Source organism: Passer domesticus, chromosome 5, assembly GCF_036417665.1.
Source record: "Passer domesticus isolate bPasDom1 chromosome 5, bPasDom1.hap1, whole genome shotgun sequence".
NCBI lineage: Eukaryota > Metazoa > Chordata > Aves > Passeriformes > Passeridae > Passer > Passer domesticus.
The window spans coordinates 7,794,618-7,819,455 of NC_087478.1; the positions used below are offsets into that span (position 1 = coordinate 7,794,618).

The 24,838-nt window shown below is 36.2% G+C and overlaps 1 protein-coding gene across 2 annotated transcripts in view; it reads left to right on the top strand.

Moving 5' to 3' along the window:
- SEMA3A (semaphorin 3A) overlaps positions 1-24,838 on the top strand; it is a 165,710-nt gene that overhangs the window by 125,586 nt on the left and 15,286 nt on the right. For both annotated transcript variants that reach the window (XM_064421859.1, XM_064421860.1), the window contains 8 exons: positions 2,275-2,417; positions 3,559-3,673; positions 3,771-3,840; positions 4,912-5,056; positions 10,735-10,954; positions 16,061-16,152; positions 18,792-18,833; positions 24,266-24,423. In XM_064421859.1, coding sequence (XP_064277929.1) covers positions 2,275-2,417; positions 3,559-3,673; positions 3,771-3,840; positions 4,912-5,056; positions 10,735-10,954; positions 16,061-16,152; positions 18,792-18,833; positions 24,266-24,423 — 985 coding nt within the window. The remainder of the gene's footprint in view (positions 1-2,274; positions 2,418-3,558; positions 3,674-3,770; positions 3,841-4,911; positions 5,057-10,734; positions 10,955-16,060; positions 16,153-18,791; positions 18,834-24,265; positions 24,424-24,838) is intronic.

The following is a 24,838-nucleotide window of genomic DNA, read 5'->3' on the forward strand; positions in this document are numbered from 1 at the left end:
CATGTTCTCAGATGTCTAAAGATATTTATTTTAAGAGACAATAGGTGGTAGACACACCTTCACAGAGATGTGTTATGTGGCCTGTGTTGTTCAACACATTCATAAATAACCTGAAAAAGAGGTTGAATGAGAGGCTGGTTTTTTTCACATGAACCTAAGTTATTCAGCAGAGTGAGACAAAGGAATACTGTGAAGGATCACAAAAGGATCTTAATGCCACTTGGTAGCTAAGCAATCAAATTAAAAATGAAATTATTCTTGATGAATGATGTAGTGATAAACCGTGGGGAAAACCATGAGGAGGGCATGTCTATCTTCACATATTAAAGAATGGGCTATGGACAGAACACCACCAGTGAAGAGTGAGGTTCTGGTGTTATGGCACGTAAATTCCATTACAAGTTCGGATTGCTGTTTAGGAGTAAACAGCTGTCAAATCCATTGTAACTGCTTGAAATTAATAGGAAAAAAAAGAAAAAGAAAAACTGCAACAGAGAATTCAACAAAGAAAATTGCTCCAGCCCTTGTTAAAGAGCATAGTTCATCCACATCTTGATCACCGAGCATTTATTTTTCCAGTACAGGAATTGAGAGGAACCAAATGAAGTTATTAAGATCAATGTTCAAAACAAAAATCAGAAGTAAATTTTAGTTCATTACGTTGTGTAGGTGAGGAACAAATTCCAAAAGGACATGCTGAATTTTGGAAATGTGCATGGGTTCAGGAAGAAGCTAGACAGATGACTGGATTGAAAGTCTATTGAAAGTTAACTAAAGACACAGAAGCAATAAAGCTCAGGGAATCAGCTAACACTGAAAAATTGAAGAAGAGACTTTCTTTTTGGAGAATATTATTTGTAATCACCATATTCTTTCTTGTCTCAAATAATTACTTCTGGACAGTCTTGGAGGTTGTGTATTGATCTAAGTAAACTTTGGTCTAAGCCAGTAGAGTCATCCTTCTGTACTTATACATAAATATATACATACATGCACCTACACACAGAAATACGTGCAAAAATATACATATATATACACACACATACACACAAAATTATCCTGTATATACTCATATAATAGAAACTAAACTTCTGTCTGCATAACCTGTCGAAGTATGTTGCTTAAAAACACTGCCATCCTTAATAAGGCAGTGGGTTGCACAGGTCAGCTAATGCAAACTGGCAAAACAGCAAAGTTCATTATTTCCATGACTATCTGGCAATAAATATACACTGAAAAGATCTTAATACAGACACTAAAATAGCTTACAATTTCACATAGGAACAGGACTCTGAGTAGTTAAATATAGTTCTTCTACAGTTAATTATCCCAGCAGGATGTAGAATGGTTATAAAACAGATTGGTAAATCTGTTGGATATGCCTTCTTTTTCCAAATATAGTGAAAGATACCAGCTGAAGTATCTCCGTAAAATACAGCCATGAGCCAGATGCACCACTGGTATGAATTTATTGATGTGAATTCTATAAAATTCTCCCTCCCAAAACTTCTTTACAGTATATTTTATGTAACCCATCAGTACATCCACATTATATGTATTTTCACTTGTTGGTGTATCTTTTTTGCCACCAAATAAAGTTGTCACTCTAATCATTGAGAAATAAAGTTTATGTATATAAAAATAATGCTATACAAAAATGGCAAGACAAAGTATTTCAACAACTTGAGTAGAAATTCTAAAATATATGTCTCTTCTGAAAAGACAAAAATTTGGGAGTTTGGGGTATTATGTGGAGGTAGTATCAATCAAAATGTGGTTTTGAACATAACTTCTTTTAACAGTAATAAACGAACAATTTTCTAGGTAAATTTTTTTTTTAATTGCAAAAATGAGAACTTTACATTTGTCTCCATAATTCTTTCATTTTAATTGTTACTTATTCATAAAGACTAACTGAAGTCCAGACATCCAAAGAACAAGAAAAATGTCAGTATAAATACATGGATTTATGAAACCATGCTGTAATGTCGTACAAACATTTGTAAAGAGATTTCATAAACATTTAATTACTCCAATAATAACGTGAAGATTTGTTCATTCAATATCTGTAGCAAACACCTCTCTGTATTAAAGATAAGAGGAATGTTAATACCTGTCATATATTAGCAGGTGATGATGTCCCTAATATAGAAATATTTTCCATGGGATGCAGGGATGGGGTTTTGGGAAGAAAAATGACAGTTCATTTGTGTAAGGAAGAGAAATTATACAGTTCATGGAGTAGTAATGTGCACAGTGGCATTGTCTTCTCAGATCCCAGATTTGTCAGTGCTCACCTGATACCAGAGAGCGACAATCCAGAAGATGACAAGATCTACTTCTTCTTCCGTGAAAATGCAATTGATGGAGAGCACACTGGAAAAGCCACTCATGCCAGAATAGGGCAGATCTGCAAGGTCAGATGATGAATTCTTGGTGTGATACTAAATGCACTTGCCAGCAATTTTAAAAACTGCATTTTCTCGCCTGTGAACTATTCAGTATTAACATTGGCATTGTACTAAAGCAGGGGTCATCCCAAGAGAAAAGTAGTGTGGGGATGACATACAGAAATGAATACCACTCAATTCTGTTTTTGGGGGAAACTTCACCAAACTATGATGTTTGGTTTAAAAAGTCGTAGGTATCTTCTGAGGCTTAGAAAATGTCTGCAAAAGAAAGTCTTTTACAAGAAATGTGATACTACCAGGTAGGCCAAAAGCATTTGAAGAATCTGCTTTTTAAGTGGTCATACCTTTCCATTCCCACGTTAGTGAAAACCTTTAAAACAGAGGCAAGGGAAGATACAGCAAAATGATTGTTTAAGGTTAGCTGTAGAAATGGGCAGCCATTCCAAAGACCCTTAGTGACTGCAAGATTAATCATTTGCCCGCACTGATAAACGTCCAGATGGTTTTCTGACTGACTTCTAAAAACATTTCTGCTAATGAAATTATATTTTAAAATGTTGTAGCTTTGGCAGCTGTGGTGTTTACAGTAGAATTTTCTGTTAATCCATAAGCACAACTTCAATTTACCTCCTTGAATTAAGAAGTTTCTACTTTTAAACCAATTACCCCACAAGTATGAAGTCCTCAGGGCCCTTTGTTTCTACATTTCGTGGCTGATCCCATTGTTCTGGCACTTTTGTCTATTTTGTTCCATTACATGTTTCATTTCTACTTTGTTGCTACCCAGTTAAGCATAATAAACACTCTCAGCTTTTCCAGGACATGGCAGACTGGGACCTTTGGACCATGATAATCTGCCAATTTTGTTTTTCCCAGTGTTGAATATATATAAAGTTATATAAAGTGATTTGGGGGTTTCTGTTTTTGGAGTATGAACTAGTATGAAATATCACACAATCAATGTAAAATAAAAATAATTCAGATTTTGTGTCTTTGCAACATAATATTACTTTTGTACGTAGAGGGTGAATTCTCCTCTCTTGTTTTCTCTAAATGTCATCTTATGTACTATATTTTCTCTGTACTCTGTTGATACTTCAAACAAAGACTGTTGCTAAATATTAACGCAAAAAACTTCTGTTATTAGAATGACTTTGGTGGACACAGGAGCCTTGTTAACAAATGGACCACTTTCCTCAAAGCACGTCTGATTTGTTCTGTACCAGGACCCAATGGCATTGACACACACTTTGATGAACTACGTAAGTGGCAGAAATGGCTGGAATGTAGAAATGTCTTCAGGTATTACTTGCATGAATTTACTTTAATTTGCTTTTCTTTTTCTTGTTATCGTTACAGAGGATGTGTTCCTAATGAACTCAAAAGACCCTAAAAATCCAATAGTCTATGGAGTGTTTACAACTTCCAGGTACAGAGCATATAATTTTCTTGCAAGGAAACTTGTGCGGCTGCTTCTTTTAGAGAGGTCTCTTTGTTAAAAGTGTTTTTAAAAAACACAAAATTTTCTTAACCTTTGAACTGAGAAGTCAATGTCAGTAAGAAGTAATGAATTAGGTATATTTCTTATGAGCAATGTACATCATCACCGTGAAGTTAGCAAACACAAAGACTATCAGTTTCTCAGGCTGTTCTTACCATTGAATTGGCTTTTTATAGCAGGGATCAGCATTTGTAGCCCTTTCCACACAGATTTGGAAAATGAATGCAAGCATAAATAAACTTGTTTGGGGGCAGTGTAAAATATGAAATCTGTGGAGTGAGAAATTGACTAGTGAAGGAGATATTAATAAAAAATATTGCTGAAATCTGTAAAGTCTCATGATCTTTCAATGGTTCTGTTATTGAATCACATATAACTGTGACTTGAATGTTTTTGTTACATTGTGCTTTCACCAAGAACCAAATATTCTTATAGCTTTGGCCTGGGGAAGGTTTGCAGTACTGGTTGTATTGCCACATTTATCTGTGAAGGAAACAAGTTTTCTTTTCTAAGCAGAAAGAATATTTCTAGTGATACCAGGCATAGAAGAGGGAGATTTTTAAGTCCTAACTGTCTTCTGTAAAAAATGTCAGGGTAAGAAACAACACTGAAGTTTGCTCTTGTGCTGCCCAAGTGATGGAAGAGACTGCTAAAAAAAAATAGAAAAATGTGGAGTGTAGGAAAGAATTGAATAGGTCTCTAGGGAAAGCCTTACTGAAATTTGCTCAAATTTGGGCTTTGGCCTTCTGGGGACAAGATGTTTTAAACAGTGAAATAGCAGCCATCTGCTAAGGAAAATGTCTGGGAGATCATATCAGTTTTGCTGAACTTTCACAGGAGGTGAGTGAGGATTGCTCTGAGACCATGTCAGAGGTTTGATAATCATCACATGCAATAAATTAGAAAGCATCAAGCTGCTATTCCCATAGCTCTAGCACTTGATTAAATCGGCTGATAGTTTAAAGAAACTGATTTCATTTCTTCTCCCCTCATTTTCAGTAATATCTTCAAGGGATCAGCAGTGTGTATGTACAGCATGACTGATGTCAGGAGGGTCTTTCTTGGTCCCTATGCCCACCGAGATGGCCCAAACTACCAGTGGGTTCCCTACCAAGGGCGAGTGCCATACCCACGGCCAGGAACTGTAAGTACCCTAAGAAATCTGAACTGGGAAAACCGTGGAAAATATTTTCACACATTACATGGTCCTTGAACTGAGATCCAGGGAAGAAACTGACACAGATAACGAAATGGATAGAGTGTCAGAAGGGAAAACTAACAGTTCCTCCAGGTCCAGAATGTACTGATTTTCTTGTAACATGTGAAACTGCAGTAACAACTTCACTTGGATTTTAATTTTGGCATTCATATTAACAACTTCAAAAGAAGTTTTGGTAATGGCTGGAGAATTTTACTGAAAGTCAAGTGTTTCATAAATTATATTGCATTATCCTTTCCTTGGAATTTGTTTTATTTCCAAATACTGGCTGACTGAGCCATTCTTAGTGAGAATGAATGGAAAACAGAGGATTTGCCTCACTGTTAGGAACTTTCAGTCAACATTAAATCTAGGACAGCGAAACAGATATTTCTGCAATAGATGATAGAATGACTACAATAGTTTCTAACTTCCACCGGGAATTTTTAAAAATATCTGGTTTTACCTTATTCTCTGTTCTGACTAAAATATCAATCCATATAACACATCCATATTTCAACTGATATCATCATGTTCTAGAAATATTTAACTGCCTCTGAAATTTCCAGTAGTCTAAGAAGATGGGACATTTATGAAACAAGCATTAATTTTATAAATTGGGCTTGCTCCTTAGCTTGTATAAGTCAGCTTGGCCCATTTATGTTGAGAACAGTCATTGCAAAAGATTACACATGTATACATAAAAATGTATATGTGTAAATAATATATATGTCCACAACATTCTTCTCAAAGTCTTCTTAAATATAAGGCTCAAAAGAAAGCAGGAATAACTTTGTTTCTTTAGTTCATCATATTTTCTACTTTCCTCTGGTATGTTTGAAATTGTCCGTTCAAATCTGATCTTTCAACTGATATATATGCTCAGCTAATGAAAATTACTTCCTAAGTAAAAGAAAACAGTGACTCCCTGACAGCTGGATTCCTCAGCACTCCTCACTCCTTCACTGCCACTAAAGGAATTTCTAATTTTTTTCTTTATGCTTTGCAGCATAAAGGTGGTTTCATTTCTCATCTGATGGTGAAGCTTTTTTTTCCAATTCATACAGTTAATTCTGTTATGTCAAGGAGTTGGTTTTTTTTTTGAATTTCTATTGTGTTACATCTCTAGAAAATGTGAATGAGTAGATATTTTTGGAATTTCTTGTATAGCTATTCTCACCTTTTCAGTTTAACAGACTTACTGTTCATTATTCTGTTCCTTTATACTCCTGTTTGATTGCAGTTTCAATTAACCTTTCTGAGCAAAACTGGATACTAGGTATTATGTAGAACTGTGGACAAGGAAGAATGTTGCATGTTTCTATTACAGAAATAGACTGAGATACAGAACTGACTGCTGCACACAGACTCTGATCAGATGCAGCTCTGTTGATATTCTAAATACACAACTCAAATAATTGCTCTTGAGACTGGCAGTTCTGTGTCCTGAGACACAGTTCTGCCTGGGGGTTACTCCACAACTTCTCTGAGGGTCTTCATCTGAGTTGCATATGAGAGAAGAATAACTTGATCAACTTCCCCAGAATAAGCAGAAAAACAAGGGCCAGAGTCCAGCCTTTAAGTGGCAAAGTGAACTAAGACACCAGACCCTTTGTCAAAGTAAGGAAATGCAGTTAGGTTACAGATACTTCTGTTTCTGGCTACCCTATCAGAATGAATTTTACCTTTATGATTTCATTAAAAAATGCTTTTATTAAGATTTGCAAAGTGCAAAGATGTTCAGATCCCACCATAAGCTGTTTTCTTGCCTAAAATCAAATGTAATCCCAACTTTGCAGGTCTGCTTAGCCCCACAGATGTAGTGCAGGAGGCCATGCCACTGTAAATGTTGTTAGAGTGGATGAGGCCAGCAGTTTGTCCTAGCACAATGCCAAGACTCTAATCCTGGGTTCTGCCACTTTCAAAAAAGAGGAGTGCCCTCACTGTTGCTAAAATCATTCTCTTGTATTAATAGGATAAAACCGAATTTTAAAATGAGGTGCATTTCTGGCTGCAAAGAAGCTTTTTGTTTATGAAGTGATGAAGTTGTGTGTGTTTTCAATGATTTGAAGATCTGTTGAGAATAAAGAAGAAAAAGATTTTTTAAGTTCCTCAGATATCAGGCCTTTGGACTCTTTTTCCAAGAAATGCAGAAAGAGATGGGAGAAAAAAACCTGATCTTGGAGTAATTTATTTCCAGATTGCACTGACGTTAAACAGTGCTGAATTATCTATGGAATTTGATAGGTGAGGTGCCAGTAAACTTCTTGAGCATCTGGTGATTTGCCCAGTATGAGTAAAAGAAAAGGAAAGTAAATGGTTTTTGAAAAAACAGAAAGCTTTGTAAACAATTCTAGATAAACTTCACATGCAACAAAGAAATTGCCAGAATTTTTTTGTCTAAGATCTACAGGACTCGGTTTTTGGGGTTGTTTTTTTTTTTTTTTTTTTTTTTTTTTTTTTTTTGTTTGTTTGTTTGGTTTTTTTTTTGTTTTTTTTTTTTTTTGTTTTTTTTTTTTTTTACTTTTTAAACTTTTTAAAAGTACCTGGGAGAAGAGAGAGGAATTTGGTCTATGCCTCATCTTAACTCAGGTAGCTCATCCCAAATTCCTATCTGACTTACCATGAATTCAGCTACAGAGTTCAGGTTTTCTCTGCTTCATGGCACCAAGAGTTATTACCAAAGAGATTTTTCTTCCTACCAAAATGTAGATACTGATTTGTTCTGTTGGATTCCTTACTGGGCCTAGTCCTGGTAATGCACTTTAAACTTTGCATGTAAAGACACAGGGTTACAGTAATTTTATTCTCAGAAAAGCAGGGGATCCAAAGAGTAATAGGGGTCTCAGAATTGAGAGTCTTATTCAAACACACAGAATTATAACTCTAATTCTAGTTTTATGAGTTTTCTGTGCAAAGTATATCTTGGTCCATAGAAAGAGAGAATATCCTGAGTTGAAAGGGAACCACAAGGGTCACTGAGTCCAACTCCTGGCTCTGAACAGAGCAGCCCCAAGAATTACACCATGTGCCTGAGAGCATTGTACAAATGCTTCCTGAGCTCTGGCACTCTTGGTGCTGTGACCATTTCCCTTGGGAGCTTGTTTCATATTGCTGCAAGTAAAATCCTTTGTTAGAAAATGAGCCAGAAAGTAAATATTCCAGCAGTTGAAACACAGCTGAAATTCATTTGCCTAAAATTGAAATGACTGTTCATTTAATATTTTTTCAGTGTTTGCCCAGCTGCAATTAATAATACTTAGTTCTTGTGTAGTGATTTTTATACATAGAGTAATTTACAGCTATTATATAATTGTTATCTAATTAATCCAAGTAATTAGTATTGAACTGTAGTTATAATATTAATTCAGATGTAAACCAAACTTAAAATTTAAGTGTAGCATTTGAAACACTTTTTTTGTGACAGACAATGGTTTGGCCAATAATCATTAAAAGTCCATCTGATTTCATAATATTTTTGTACAAAAGGGCAACAACATCTAATAATAAGGTTAAAAATATTGAAAAAAATAAAATAGATAGCTAATTTGCTTTCTGCTTAGTCTGCTCCATATGCCTTAATCAAATATTCTTCTCTCCTCTTTTACCTTCCATACAAACAGAAATTGCTTACTAACAAATATAGAATTTGCTTACTAACAAATATGGCCGCAAGGGACAATTTACACTTTACGTGTCCATGTTGGAAGTGTCCCTTTGCTGAGTACAGCAGCTACTCTTTTTGACATTGATTTTTAAATTTCATTTGTGTTGAATTATTAATAATTTGGATCAAGGTGATAGCAAAGACAATTGATTTCTTCTGTTGAGCATCCTGCAAGGGCTAGATTGTTGCTTAATAAGATCTTGTCCACTAGGTTTTTAATTTAATTGGAAGGTATTTTATACCTGGATATAAAGGGCAAATTATCTCAGACATTTTAACATCAGTTGTTTATATTTGAAGGTCAAATACTGCAAAATAATTAATATCAGTGTTTTGTATGACTTCAGGAATTATCTGAACAGCAGTTGGGGTCCCCAAGATCTTTGACAAGTATCATTGACTTGGTGTCATTGCAGCTCATTTTCTTCATCCTTTAACAGTACTAATATCCTGCTAATGCTTATGTTAATGTTACAGGTAACTGTTCATGAAATACTTACCAGTTCTACAGAAGAGATGAGGGCAAATGGTGGTGATCAGCCACAGAGTCTCCTGATGGGGATATGTAGTAGCTGAAAGTGGAGGAAATTTTTGTGGCTACCAACACTATGGTCTTACCTCTCCTTTCCTTTCCAGCCTCTGGTTTCTGCTTACAGTGGGAGAACATAAACTAAATGTGAGAAGTACAACCCTGTGGTTCTCACAGATGAGAGGCAAATCTGCCTGGCCCACCCCTGGGTGACAGGGGAAAAGTGACTTTTTTCTGTCTTATGTCATGGACCAGATTCATCCCAATGAGACACCAGCTGTTCCTGCACCAGCTGTGCAGGACAGTGAGGAGCTACTGCAGTTCCTTAATGAGATCCTCTCACCTAAGTGTGTTCACATGGACAGTGTGATGAGTAACACTCACAGAAGGCATTCCTTAGAATCAGAGTGGAGAAACAAGATACATTTAAGACATGACTCACTAGATTTGGCATAGTGTAACAGGATCTACATTATCAGGACTACATGGAGGACACAGAGTTGTTGAGACAAGCAGGGGTTTGAAAAGTCAGTAGAACAGGGCATTGTCCCAGGATTTAAGGACTTGGTTCCTCACGTAGCAATTTGGAATTACAGTCAAGTTCTGAAGACAATACTTTGAAACAAAGATGATGGCGTGATAAATGAGTAATGAGATGGTTGACTCACATTTAAAAGGCAAATATTAAGTTTATCTGTTAAGAGCAGTTTTATAGATTTATAGTTATGTTTTACCCTCCTTGCATTGTTATCAAGGCATGGCCTGGGTTCGGGATATTTGGGAGGGTTGGCTTGTTGCTGTGGCAATATCTGACCTCCAATCAGAATTTAAGGAAGTAAACTCCTCCACTGGACAGCAAAGAAGGAGTTGATGGACAGAACTTCAGGAGGGGCTAAAGGGTTAAAAGGTGAAACCTCCATTGTGTGGATGAGCACATGGTGGGAAAGATCCTCTGCGCCTGGTGTTGTAATATTTCTCGATTCAGTCTTCTGTTGTATTTTTGATATGGTTTTAATAAACCTTTTAATTTTTTTAAAAAATAAGTATAATTTCTCACAATGGCATAATTAATTAATTTTGTGTTTTGTACATAATCAAATACTGATTTGCTTGCCTTACATTGAATGATTTAGATATTTCAGAATTTCTTCCTTCTGACAATTAAAGACTAATACTAATCATGACTGCACTTAAAGGCCTTTTGCACTGAAAAGGAATTAAAAATGTGATGTATGAGGATCATTTGCATTCTGTTAACCGTATTGTTTTACATCCAAAATAAATTTAAAAATAGGGACTATGAGTGATAGAATTAACTTTTGCTGTCTGTCACAAAACACTTAGATTCGCTGATATATTTAATTATAGACTGCTGTGGATGGGATGATAAATAATAAAATGTAAAACATTTCCTTTTTTTTTCCCTAGTGTCCCAGTAAAACATTTGGAGGTTTTGATTCCACCAAGGACCTTCCTGATGAAGTTATCACATTTGCCAGAAGTCATCCTGCCATGTACAACCCAGTATTCCCCATCAACAACCGTCCCATCATGATTAAAACAGATGTGGATTACCAGTTCACACAGATCGTGGTAGATCGAGTTGATGCAGAAGATGGCCAATATGACGTGATGTTCATTGGCACAGGTGAGAGGTCTTGCATCTACACTCTAATGCTTCTCCAGGATGGATGGAAACCTAAAGCAAATAAAACTTCATACTCTGAAAGACAGAACATTGAATGAAGAACAGCGTAAACATGTGAAAATTTGGGGCAGGACCCAAAACTGTGCATGTGGGGAGGTCTTTGTTACAAACATCCAGTGTTACAGCTTCAGGCCATAGCCTGCACAGCTTAATTCTTTAGGAGCTTTGCCAACTGGACTAAGATCAAACCACCCTCTTTCCAGCTACTGCTATTAGGGATTTTTATTAGAAATGTCTTGCTTTATTAATTATAATTTAGTATTAAAATGAGGGGTTTGAGGTACCCATTTTGAAGTGCAGCATAAAAAGTATTAACGTGAATGAGGCAAATATCCAGGTATGGTAAAAGTCTTTCATGCCTCTCAAGTATTTCAAGTATTGCCTTAAGATGCTCAGCCCTTCAGCTGAGAGTGCATCATTTTAGTTAAGATAAAGATACCTGGCACAAATGGAGCATTTCAGAAGACCTGGTATTCAAGTAAAAAGATTATGTCCTTTCAAAAGCATTTGCAGAATCACATGGCTTGGCCACCTTAGAGAAGTGTAAATATGCACTCAGAAAAGACATTTTTTTCCAGAAAGGTGATAATGAGAAAGTGTCCAAAAATTAGCTGGTATGCATTTTCCTAAATTCAGTGGTTTCAAAACTCTGCTGAGTAGCAATTGGATCTTGTGGATCTGTTTCTTCATCTGTGAAAGTTTTACATTAGTTGGCTGATGTTTCAGTTGTGCTGAATAAAAGTATTTTAAACTTCTACTGAACATAATTACTAGTAATTAGACTTTGGCATCATGAAGCCAAACCAAATCAAACCAAAACCCTATTGCTTCTTTTCAGCGTTGGACCAAAAAAAATACTTCTATGTCTGTCTTAGTCCAACTTTTTACATACTTTAAATACAGTTCTGATACTCTAAACCTGGGCTCAGATTTCCAAAGCAATAAATGTAAGATCTCTTTCATGTTGCTGCCTGAAATGTATTATGAGTAAACTGAGAGGTGATGAAGCTTTGTGTACCAAACACAGTGCAAGCATAACAATCCAGAACATTTACTGCAGCAAACACAGCTCTGCAGGAAGGGTTAAAGCACTTCAAAGCTGTAAACTGAGTTATTAGATACCAGTGCTACAGTATGTTCTTGCATAAAACATTGACAAATATTTTCATATGATTTTACACAACATATATATTTTCCATCACACATTAGAGACTTCAATGTCATCCACAATTCACAGTGTTTGGTGCCTTTCAACAAGTCCTCTATGACCTGATTTGGCCCACAAAATAAAAAAAAATTATGGTGTGATGCTGAACAAACTTAAGGAACTTACTTAAGTATATTTCTTGAGCAAAAAAGGTGGCATTTAACTCTCCAAAGCTTCGTCTGTGGGCTAAGAAAGATGCATTGGTTTCTGCAAGGGAAAGCAAAAAGTTCTTCTAGAGATTCCCCGTACTTTCCTCAAGACTGCTGTTAAAGTAAGATGAAAAGTAAAACAGAACTTCCTGTCTGTTTCAGGCAGTGCAGGAAGATTTGCTTAAAACTGAGCTACAGCTTCTAGGTAGTTATCATTGCATATACTCGTTATTTAGTTATTATGTCTAGAAGTTCTTAGGTAAATCAGCCAGGCAAGATCTCCCTCTAAAAGAACCTAAAAGATCATTTTTACCTCTGAGTTTAGGGTTTTCCTAAACCTCTAATGTTCAGGTGTGTGGTAAATGCTCAGGATTCCATCCAATGCTGGCGATAGCCCTCCCCACAAACTATAAGAAAAGTGTTGAAACATTATTACTTGCACTTGCCAAAAGGTATTTCAGCACTAAAATTCTGTCTTTCTAAGTGCAGAGTGTCATTATTTTTTGAAATACTACTTTTGCCTGTAGAAACCATTCTTCTTCCAGCAGGAGGTCATACCCTTGTGGGACAAGAACAGGTATTACAGCACCCGTGCCTTCAGCTAGAGCACAGAAGCTGCTTCATGTTCCTCTGAGCTCTCTGTCCTTACTGTGGTTTTCAGAATCAGGAAAAAGGTGTCTTCCACGTGGGGGGAAAGGTAAAGAGGCAGTACTGAGGCCCTGCCTGCCTTCTGCCAGAGAGCTGCGCTGAGCCAGAGGAAGAGGAACCAGAGTCAGAGGAACCAGAAACAGATTCATAATCAGCATGTATTACTTCTTCCCAAGCAAAGAGCTAACTGGGAAGCAGATTAGGGATTCTAGTCACAGTCCATTTTCCCCTTTGGTGATCTGAACCTATGACAAAGCCAGAATAATGCTCCCTGGGGTATGACTGGGTTTTACTGTGCAGGTCTGTCCCATCAGATTAGATAATATTTCTCTGCATTTTCCCATTGCTATTAGAGCAATCTACATTATTCCCATGTGCTGCTGAACTTCAGTATGTTGAAGAAATATTTTTTTTTTCCTTTTCATTGAATAACTGATGATAATTGAACACAACATAATTAATAGCCATCCAGTGTGGTCACATTTTCCGTTCCTGTGGGGGAAATCTTGAGCTGAGCAGTTTCTTTCCCACTCTGATTGTACCAGTGTGTTTCACAATGAAAATAAAATCCTATCAGCATGCTTGAAAGTAATCAGAAAAAAACAGGATTTAATGCATATCCTGATTGTCTAATGTTTGGCATCCTTTGGCACAGTTGAAGTACCTCTGTCAGTAAAGCAAATTAATAACAGTAATCTTATCTTACTAAGCAGAGCCTATTGATCCTAAAGGAGACGCCTGATTCCGTTTGTGTGAAATTGTTTGAAATACTACTCTGTAAAACTTGATGTAGAAGTCAGATAAAGTTCCACTTTGGTACCTGTGGCCTGACCAGAGTCTCCACAGTGATTAACTCAGTGTATCTTTGACCTCAGAGGCTTTCTTGAGATCAGGCAACTGTAATTGTTGCAGGAGCCACTTAAAGTCTGACCTTTTGTTGAAACAACATTATGGGAAACTTGTGCCTGCTCAGTGCCCACTCAGTCTGCTTTATGAAAAATCTCCCTTTATTTCCAGGATATGGCATTTAATGGATTGTGACTGAGGACAGTCCTAATCCAACACAGAATGTAGTTGTGGCACTTAGCTACACTGTTATGTTTTTGTCAGAGTTCCCTGTTCTTCACCCATAAAATCTATTTTCCTCAAAACCACAGTCATTATGTTATCAGGATAATTAAGGAAATTAACTCATCAATTAAATTACAAATATAACTACTGTCAGATTTTTTAACAGTTATTCTGAATTACTCTGTAGTAGAAATGTGGACTTTTTTCTTATAATTTTAAAGTTTATATTGCATTTGTTCTGTAACATTCTCAATATTTTCTTGTTCTGTAACATTCTGTGCTCTGTAACATTTTCAATATTTCTATATGTTTTAAATATAGTCAATGAATAGCAGTGACCATAATGGAAATCAATCCAAACCCCTTATCTGGTATATTTTACTAGCTTAATTTGTATATGTAGATGCCTAAGTAAAAAGAAATATGTGCTTTGCTTTGTTGTTGCTTTAAGAAACAACTGCTGCTTTTAGCTTTTAAAAGAATATTTGAATTTGTGACTAATGAAAAAAAACAGTGATGTACATATTCTGGGGGAAAAGAAATCGCTTCTTCCTAAAATTCCAAAAATATATATCTAGAAACCATCATCTGCCTAAAGAGAAGCAGATTAAAAAAATTAAAAATCTCAGTTCTACAGGGTATTCCAGGTTTTCTAGAATATTTAAATACAAAATCATGCAAAAAAGTTAAGTACCAGAATTTTCTTATTGAATCAATAGCTTTTAAGTCAGATACCCTATTTCTAATGCATGTGATCTCTTTGTCTCAGTTTTATGTGTGTTTTAGATATAGAAGTAGACTTGTCATCCTTTAATTCAGAAATTTCAGCTAACACCCACAAACTGTATATACTTAAAAAATGTATATATATATATATATATATATATAAAATTTTGTGCAATTGATGGTTAAATTCTTGTTTTAAGAATCTTCATAGTTATTTGAGAATTTTATCTACTTAAAATGCCTCGTGTTTTCCTAGACCATTAAAGCTGTAGGATGTGCACCATGAAGAGTCCTTAGGGACATAGTTATTCTACCTGTGATACATTTACATGGCACTACACTTGGCTGGTTAAAAAGAAAAGTCGCATACAGATTGTTTCCATTTCAGAGATTCTGCAGTGATGTGTGCCAACCTAGAAATGGTTCTTTGCGTTTTTGTTGTTTCCTGGAAATTGTGTTCATGGAAACAAAGAAATAAATTACAGATGCTGAAGCTGAATTACGGAGATGGTCTTTAGTCTCAGCCATGTTCACAAAGCCAGAGGCTGCGGCTCTGGAATTTCAAAATCTGGCCTTGTTGCAAAACTCAAAAAAAAATGTAATTTGATATAATATTAAAATGCTGGCACACACCTATTCTAAACCAAAGGCACAAAAGGTATGCTTTTCACCCCTCAGTGAAGAACCAGCATCTTACATACAGAGAAATACAGATGCCTTAAGGGGCTTATACATCTTAGGTACTTTGTTTGACACAGGGAAGATCGCAGGTACTTAAGAGACCTAACAGCTTCATCTGTCTAAGAACGTTTGTCCAGATGGTTTTATAGTCATACTGCAGTGTCTTCACATGCATTTTAAGAAAGAAAAACATCATATTCAAAATGGACTATAAAACACACCTGGGTAAATTTAAAGCATTTCCTTCCCCAGTCATGAATTTGTCATTTTATACTGTCACTTAAATAGTATTTCAGTCCTGTCTATTCCTTAATAACTATAATAGTATGTATTTTCTTTGTTGCATTTTGATAATTCTAATACTTAAATGTTCTACTGAAATTCATTGTTTTCTGAGGTTATTTTAAATAGCAGTTCTTTTGAATGAGTGCTGAGAGATAAGTAGCTTCATAGTCTTTATATGTGAAATAATTATATACTACAAGAAAGTCTGGCTGCTACAAAGCAAAGCAGAAGTATTCATCTTAAGCACCTGAAAACCCTTTTTTTTTTTCCTTTTTCAAGATATTGGAACAGTTCTTAAAGTGGTTTCAATTCCTAAAGAGACTTGGCACGAATTAGAGGAAGTCTTGCTGGAAGAAATGACAGTCTTTCGGGTAAGTGCAGCTAAATTTCAAGTGTCAGGTTGTAGATTTCTCTGTGGACAGCTGCAAACTCAACTTCTTGCAGTCTAGCCAAGGAATAGCCTGGCATACCCCTCTAATTAGCTTGTCATTTAGAGATCCCCACTCTAGTCAAAATAAACCTTGAAACATTCAGTGTGATGATAAAAGAAATGGCATTCTGGGCTCTTGTTCGGTAGTTTAAAAAAGTAAATTAGTATTTCTGAATCTTAGAGCTGTTGCATGCTGGACTGTGCTGGACTGTGCAGGTCTGGGAACAATGGGAGCAATGCTTGTCTGTTTTCTCCCACAGAGATATGCAATATATGAATTTGTAATTGCATCAATTCTCAAAACTATTCAGGCTATCAGCATATTATAACTAGGAAGATACTTTAGGTAAAATAGTGATCTGCCCAGATTTCTTATGTTTAATAATCTGAGGAACAAAGTGTTTATATTTTCAGAGGTCACTTTGGGGTCTCATTTTCATGGTTCCACACAAGGCACCATAAACACCCCCTAACTCTAGTACTTTTTGGTGAAATCAATCTTCATTTTTTCTGTTTGAGCCACCTAAAAAATACAGCATCCCATAGGCAGCCCTGCAAGGCAGGGCTGAGTAAACTTTTCAAACACTTCCCAGACAGAACCCAGGGATGTCTCGTGTTTTGTACACAACAACGAATCATTTACATTCCCCACGTTACTCTTCCTGTCAGTGCCGTTTTATGGCACCACTTCCCCGTCTCCAGGCAGCTGGGGCTATCCCTGGCTGGGAGCACAGGCTTGGTGTGACAGTGTGAAGATGCTGCTGGCACGTTCCAGGAGCCTCTTGTGCTGACAGGGATTGTGCCCTGGCCCTGCCAGGGGGCTCAGCCACCACATCCTCATCAAACTCCATTGCCATCCCTTCACCTTCTTTTTCTCAGCAGAGACAAGTTAGCAAAACAGAGCTTCTTGTGGGCATTCCTGCTGTTACTGGTACCAATCTTGCTCAGAAACCTCTGTTCTGAGTGCAAGATACCTCTGAAAAATATGAGAAGAAAATGAGACAAGTTTTTTTTTTTTTTCCTTTTTATACATGCAAAAGTCATAACATGAACACAGGGTAATTTGGAAATTGTTGATAGTATATGAGTCTCTTCCCTGAAACAGGTAGAAGTGCCAAGCTAAAGGAGATCAGAAAAATATAAAAGTGAAAGAAGGAAAACGAATTAATTTTACTTCAGAAAGGTTTTACAGAAGTAGAACAGTTAATGGCAAATTCAAATTTGAAATTTTACTTTACATGTGTATTTTTTCATTGCGTGGAAGTATTTTGGTGCTCTGACTTACTTGAAAGCTCAATTATCTCTTTAGACATGTATTTAAGCCTTAAAGAGGCCATTAATGTATTTCAGTGGAATAAGCAGAATTTGTGTGCATAAGATATGAATCTTTCAATATGGAATTTCCAACAGATTTTACATGTACCTCATCCAAATGTAAGTTTACTTTAGTTGTAGAGTATATGTGTATCATGAACAATGTATTTTGATGTTCAGCTGCAGTGTGCAGAGTACACTGCTTTTCATTTAAAATTCCACAAAGCTGAAAGTCTTTAATATCTGTTACATTGATAACAAATGCCTCTTTAAACCCCATTTGTGCAATATTTCTCTGAACAGCTGAGCAAACAAACTAATGAGTTCAATTTTCATTCAAATGCTAGATTTAATTGATGATTTCTAATATAAGGTCTATTAACCCATCTGTAAAGATGATTCTATGCTTACCATTCACTGACCCATATCAAATTCTCTCAGGATAAGCAAGTTGAAAACTATAGAAGTGTAAAAGCTTAGTAAACACTTTATTAATGTATACAACCAAAAGTGTGATGATCAAAAGTATTATCAACAGCAGATTTCTAGGTGGAATAAAGTTCATGTAAAATTGAGTTGCACAGTGTCTAATTATGCCACTTTTAAAATTAACATCCATCCAAGAACCTGGACCTAGAAGTTGTAACAGTTGATTAAATGATGGATATTCCACAGTGCAAAGAACCTCTTGCTCATTTTGGTTGCATGTTCCGAAAATGAATGTAACTTTCTTGTAAGTGAATAGTGTGGAGCAGTTAAAAAGATTATACTTGGTTAAAAAGATTAAACTTGTTCTTATGAATAAAATTTCACAGGAGTGGGCTTTTCACCTTGATATATATAACATGAGTTGCTTACTTCAGTGTTATTACCTTTAATAGATAGTATCTATGAATTTTCATATAGCCATTATTATTTTCATATTACTTGGGAAGTTCTTGAAATGCAACTTTTGTTTTAGGTGTAGATAACAACTTCAAGATATGGAACTAGTGAAAAAGTGATCACAATTAATTTTCCATTTAATTTTCATAATGGAAAATTAAATATCTACAATCAACATTGCAATCAAAGATTCACCCAGATATGTACATGCATTCTAATTCCTTTACAGCTAGAAATTATTCCACTGCAAATGACAACTAGAAGGACTATTACTAGAGAGTTTCTAGTTCAGTTTCAGGGTTTCTACCTTGTGCAAATAATATTGGAACATAATTTGTATATTTATAGCTCATTTTATATTTTAACTCTGTTTTTCCCTAGGAACCCACTGTTATTTCAGCAATGAAGATTTCCACAAAGCAGGTAATATGTGCACAAATGTTAAATTCTTTTCAGATATTTATAGGTCTCTGTCTTCTAGAGACAGTAACTTGGCAGTCAGCAGAGACATATTAATTGCAGCAGCAGCATCCCATCTCTTTACATAAACAGCAGTAGTTTCTCAGGAAAATGTGACGTGCAATGGAGAAAGGAAAAGCCTAGTTTGTGTTACTTACTGGTAAGGTGGAAACTAAATGCAAACTAACCAGCTGTCTGGTGGCTCTCTAGAAAAAAAAATAAATTAAAGTCCACATTATAGAATGCTTCCATGACAGAGGGACTGTTCAAAAGGAGTGGCCAGACTTGGTGCCTTTCATTAATGGGACTAGTTCCAGTCGCTGCAGAATAGTCTGGTACAAAATGCAGATGGTGGAAGCAAAGGATGGAAATGAGACATTGTCCCGTCTTTCTGTCCTACGTCCATTCCGTTGCCGGATGTGCGTCATTCAGCTTTAACAAAAGATCAAGAGATCTGATGCAGTCCAAATTTTCCATGGCCTTCTGGTTCAGTGATGTGGTTAAGATAAGGGTTTCACACTCCAAAATTTATATTTCCTACTTTCTGTTGAGTACACTAACAGCTAAACTGCTTATAGAAAAGATATGTACTGTAAAATGAGACCAAAACTAAAATGAACTGAACTTCTTGATGGATAGAGGTAAAGTTTTGTCTGTAAAGGTGATTCCTACATTTCTAAGTAAATTTATGAAGCAGTTGATAAATGATGTGGTTGTGCAAAGAACATTGGTTTGTAATCCAGGAATGAGTGGATATTAGGGGCCTATCTTCCAGTTTTGCTTGGAATTAGGTGGATGGATCCCAGCCACTGTCATTTCCTGTCTCAGGAGTCTGAGACATAAAATATAGTGTCAAATTTAGCTTTTTCTTTTTCTTTTTTTCATATGTGTGCTGATCTGGAAGCTAATTTGGTAAATATAAGGAACTTCTTTCCTTTCATGTCATTGTCAGGAAAGAGGAGATTTGGTACTACTTTCAGATTAGGTGCACTAAAAATTGTGCACGTTATAAGTAAAATTTAGTTAATTCTACCTCACTCTATACATTATTAAACAGAAGGCAAATTCATTCTGTAATGGACAGAAGCCAATATTATATTTGAAATGCTGCATATTTAACTCTGAATTCACTGTCTTTAGGGAAGTTGTCTGAAAGCATTCATGTATTTGACAGAAAATGTTTGGGGGGGACACTGTTTTAACAGTTTACCACCTAAATCAGCAAAAATGGCAGGACAAAGAGAAAGGTACTATTGAATACTGGGATATTTAAAAACAGACCTGTCAAGTTGTATATATGTTCACATCACACCAAAATGCTCTGCTTTGGATTATTTTTATAAGTACATTCCCTTAAACCAGCCAATCATATTTGAAAATTGACCATGCATTTTCATACAGCTTTTCCTCCAAAGCATCTTTAGTTATTCAGGAGAGATTACAATTTTCCTTGAGTTTTCTGAAAACAAATTTACACTGCTAAAATTGTCTGAAGCTAAAAAAGAGCATAAACCACAAGTTATTCAGGCAGAGTAAAACTCATGAAAAATCAACCAGCCCCAGGCTAAAAATGACAGAATCATGATACACTATGACAAGCTTTTGGCAGTATGTATGAAATAAGTATATGGCAACATGTTTCCATTTTACATTTATGATTTAAAAATACTGTAGTTCTATAACTCAAACACTTTACTCATTGTGTTCTGATAAGCAGGATGGTTTTCGTATAAACAGCACGATAATTCTATGCATTGTGGAAAGCCAGAGCATGAAATGTAAATAGTAAAGCCAGCATGTTCTATTGAATGCCTTAAAAATAATCACTTCATTTTGTTTTTTCACTAACAAATCTTTCATCCAATTATAAAAACATGTTACAGGGAGTTTCTCCTTATTTCTAAATATTTTACTACTCTGGTTGTTCAAAGCTACCTCTTTTGCCATCGTGCCAATATATTATGTTACAAATTACTCTTCCTAAAGACCAAAATCTACGAATTCTTCAGGAGCGGAACTTAGCTTAGGTTTTAAATTATATTAAGCTCTAAAGCTCCTGTCTTTCTCTCTCTCTCTGAGTCTGCATTTGGCCCTTGAGCAAAAGCGGCTTATGAGTAAATTTAGCTTTTATGTGCAAGATTAAGCCTTAATACATTCTTTCTCCACTCTGCTGTCTTTAACTCACAGGAATTGTGTCCATATTTTCTCACTGAAGTTACACATTCCTCCTGATTGTGTTTAGAGCCCTAGGCTTGTGTAACCTTATCACTTAAACAGTTTATGCTTTGTTAGCAATAGACACAAACCTTCAGAGCATCCTTGAGCCACTGCAACACTCTGCAGCTGCCTGAGCTCACAGTTCTGTGAGGGACATGGTACCTCTTGGCTTTGAGACTGCCAGGTAGAGCTCCATAATTTTTCCCTTACAAACATGGAAGCAGGCCAAAAACAGCCTGGGTTTCAATCAAAGGTGACTCTCACCTTTTTCTCAAGGTCAGCTTTGTAATGCTCTTTCAAAAAGCTGTTGGATTTCTGGTGACATGGGAAAAGGACAAGAAGATCCTTGGCTGAACAAGTCCTTGTCTGGTGAATTGCCACAAAAAGCTTTGTTTCTCTTGTATAAGATTTTCAAGCAAAAGCAAGGAAGACACCTTCAGAAATATCTTAGTGACTGCTTTTATAATACCAAGTACTGAATTTTATTCAGAAATGAACATAGTGAGTGTATAGAAAGGACCGGCTCAAAATGGATATATCACTTAAACAGTGTGCTCAACTATTCTGCATTACTTATCAAGACATTAAATTAATCAAATGGTACTTTAATCTCATGCTCCCTAAAGTTCCTTTAAAAATTCTGCTGAAGTTCTTCCTCTTAAGCATTACATTTTCCACATTCTGTTATCCCTTTGTCTGACTTTGTCTGGGGAAAGGCTTCTTTTTTGGGCAGTGCTTTGGGGCCAACAGAAACCACTGGATTGCTTAAAATATTAATCTCCTTAGTTTTTCTTGAGTTCTGATACTTGTGCAAGAAGTTTTAGAAGACAATTTTTTTTTTGTGACTCTCTCGTTTGATCTGATAATCTCATTCATTAAATTAACAATGTCTTGGAAGAGACAGCTGAAAAGGCAGTTTGACTGTGGTGTGGCAAAGTAAGGTCAGACCATTGATGCAAATAATTCTATTTCTATTTTCTGAATTTCATACTGCCTGGATTTTTTATATTGTTGGTGTCCAGAATAATGATCACCAGCTGGAGTCTAAAACTATGATCAGAAGAGCAGCAAACAAGGCAGCAGCCTTAAGGCTGTGCAGCACCTGAAATATATGCTGCAGTTCACTGACTGAACTATGAACTTATCTACAAGGAATATAGTTTTTAAGTAACCCTATTTTGGCCTCTTTTTTTTTTTTTTTTAGGTTTCTGGTCATTCTTTAATTCTAAAGACATTTATTAGAAATCAGGGAGGGGATTTTTGCAAAATAAAATTGGTTACAGAGGTACATAGGAAACCATTACACCATTCTTTATTTTCCCATGTGCATTCTCTGGGTTGATTTTTATATTAGTTGCACCACACGTTCCTACACGGTTATACAGATATTAATGCCCCAATTACACAGGACTCAGATCAATACCATCTGGACATTTAAGATACTTAACTGAAGCTCTAATTTGACCTATGCTGCCTCCATAATCAGTAAAGAGAAGAGGCTTCCCTTGAGAAAGAGTTAGGTCACCTAAGATTTGAATTGCTGCTCTTTTTACTGCAGGATGTAGCCCCAAGGTGGGTACTTGATTAAGTCCCTTCAGTTAGAGAGAAGCAGCTCATCGTGTCTGTTGCCTGTCCTCTCTTCTCAAGGCTACAGCACTGACTGGGATGGGTTTGTACAGTTCAGGCTTTGTGTAAAGCCCTGTGTGGTCAGAGATTTTTGCCTGGAGAATGTGGGTTTACAACCCAGCTATGAAACTATAATAGATGGAAGCAGCTGCTTAGAAAGGGTTTAGTTTTCAATCTGCCAGTGAATTTTCCTTTGGGGGCTTTCCTTGTCATATTTTCCTTGAGAAAATACCGGTGTTTATATAAATGCACGGGATGTTTCTGTTACAATTAATATGTCTGTATAAACTGCCAAGCTGCTGTCTCTGAAAGAAGCTAACACAACACCTCTTATGAGTGTTTTTGGTGTTGCTATTTCCTGTTATCCGGTGCTAATTATGTCTAGTTGGTAGGTGACCACTGCCATCTTCCGCCCCTGAATTCCCTGAAAATGTTGCCTCTGGGACATTGCCACACAGGAGATGAAGAATTTTGATAACATTTCTTGAAATCCGATTTTTTCACACCACCTTTATGTTTTCAAAGAAAGAAAAATGAAAACATACGTATTTTCTTCATGGGACTGCTTGGAGTAGGACCTTTTCATCAGTCCACTGTGGGTGCTGAGTGTCAAGGCTTGATAGCAAAATGTCAGTGTTTCCAAAGCAGAAGGATTATACCCTTGAATTTTTGTGTATCTATTTAGTGTTCCCCTAGTTTTGCATCCCACTAATACTTGTTTTCTTTGTGAATTATTCCTAATCTGAAATATCTCTGTTTGGACTTTCACATGGGACCGAAGTTCAATTTTCTCATATCCCTCTGGGGCCAATTTTCCTAGTGGACCACATGAATTTGATATCAGAGAGGAAATTGAGAGAGACAAGATATTCTATTGTGATGCCATGCAAGGCTGTATTTCATTTTGCATGCATGTTTTTTTATTTACTTCTGCATTTGAACTGCATCTTCTACTCGACACTGGTTTTTATCCAAAATAAAACAAAACCTCTCCCCTCATTAAAGATATGTTCCAGTTAAATCATGACATACAGAAAAGAGTACAAAACATTGGAATTACCAGGCATGCAGAGAAGCGCAGGCATAGCACCACTTCCAAACTGAAATATCATAGCATTAGTCTGAAATAATTTACTTTGGGTTTCCCCTTCACATACATTAATTGAGATAATGCTTAGGAAATACACGTTGAAGGTTTTCTTTTTGTTCAAATTCAAAAGCATGTTCTCCATTGTGTTCAGTCACTGATTTTGGGTGTTTTCCCAGTGTGAGGATCTGAATACAAAAGGAAAAATTGAAGAGTACTTTAATTTTTCTTTCTGTTTAGGGAACCCACCAAGAGCTTCATGAAAAAATAAAGCTTTTCCAGTTTGATTTTTTGTACCCTGGGGATAATTCTGTTCTCATTCCTTTAGCATACATCAGGATCAGGATCCTTTATTGTATTTGAAATGATCCTAGCAGATGATTATATAACATTATATAACATGCTTTCCTAGAATAAGAAAATTTTAATTTGCAATTTGTTTTTTTTTTTTTCATTTTTACCACAGCAACAGCTCTACATTGGCTCAGCCACTGGAGTTTCACAGCTTCCTTTGCACCGCTGTGATGTGTATGGAAAAGCTTGTGCTGAGTGCTGCCTTGCAAGGGACCCTTACTGTGCCTGGGATGGCTCCTCCTGCTCACGTTACTTCCCCACTGCCAAGAGGTAGGGACAGTTCTGGATGCCTGCGTGGTTTGCTATTTAACCGATGGTCTCAATATGACCAGAGGGCTTTGGAGACTTTTTTTAGGGGATGGTTTACTGGAGCCCTTTCTCTTCCAAAAAAAACATCATTGTGGAAGCTACATGCAGTATGAAGTCTTGGTTGATTTAAAGTGACCACTGCTACTTCTTGGGCTGGCTTAAAAAGCTCCTGTAAGAAAACATTCAGACAAGAGTTGTCTCTGAAATTAACTCCTAACTTTATATTCATTGGTAAACAGAAAAAAGAAAAAGATTAATTTTTTCTAACATGGGAAGGGGGCTCAAAATAAATAAAAAAATCAGTACTTGCCAAAATAAATTATCCTGCATTTTTGTGAATTCTGATTCAAGAGAAATATTTCTAAAATATTTGGAC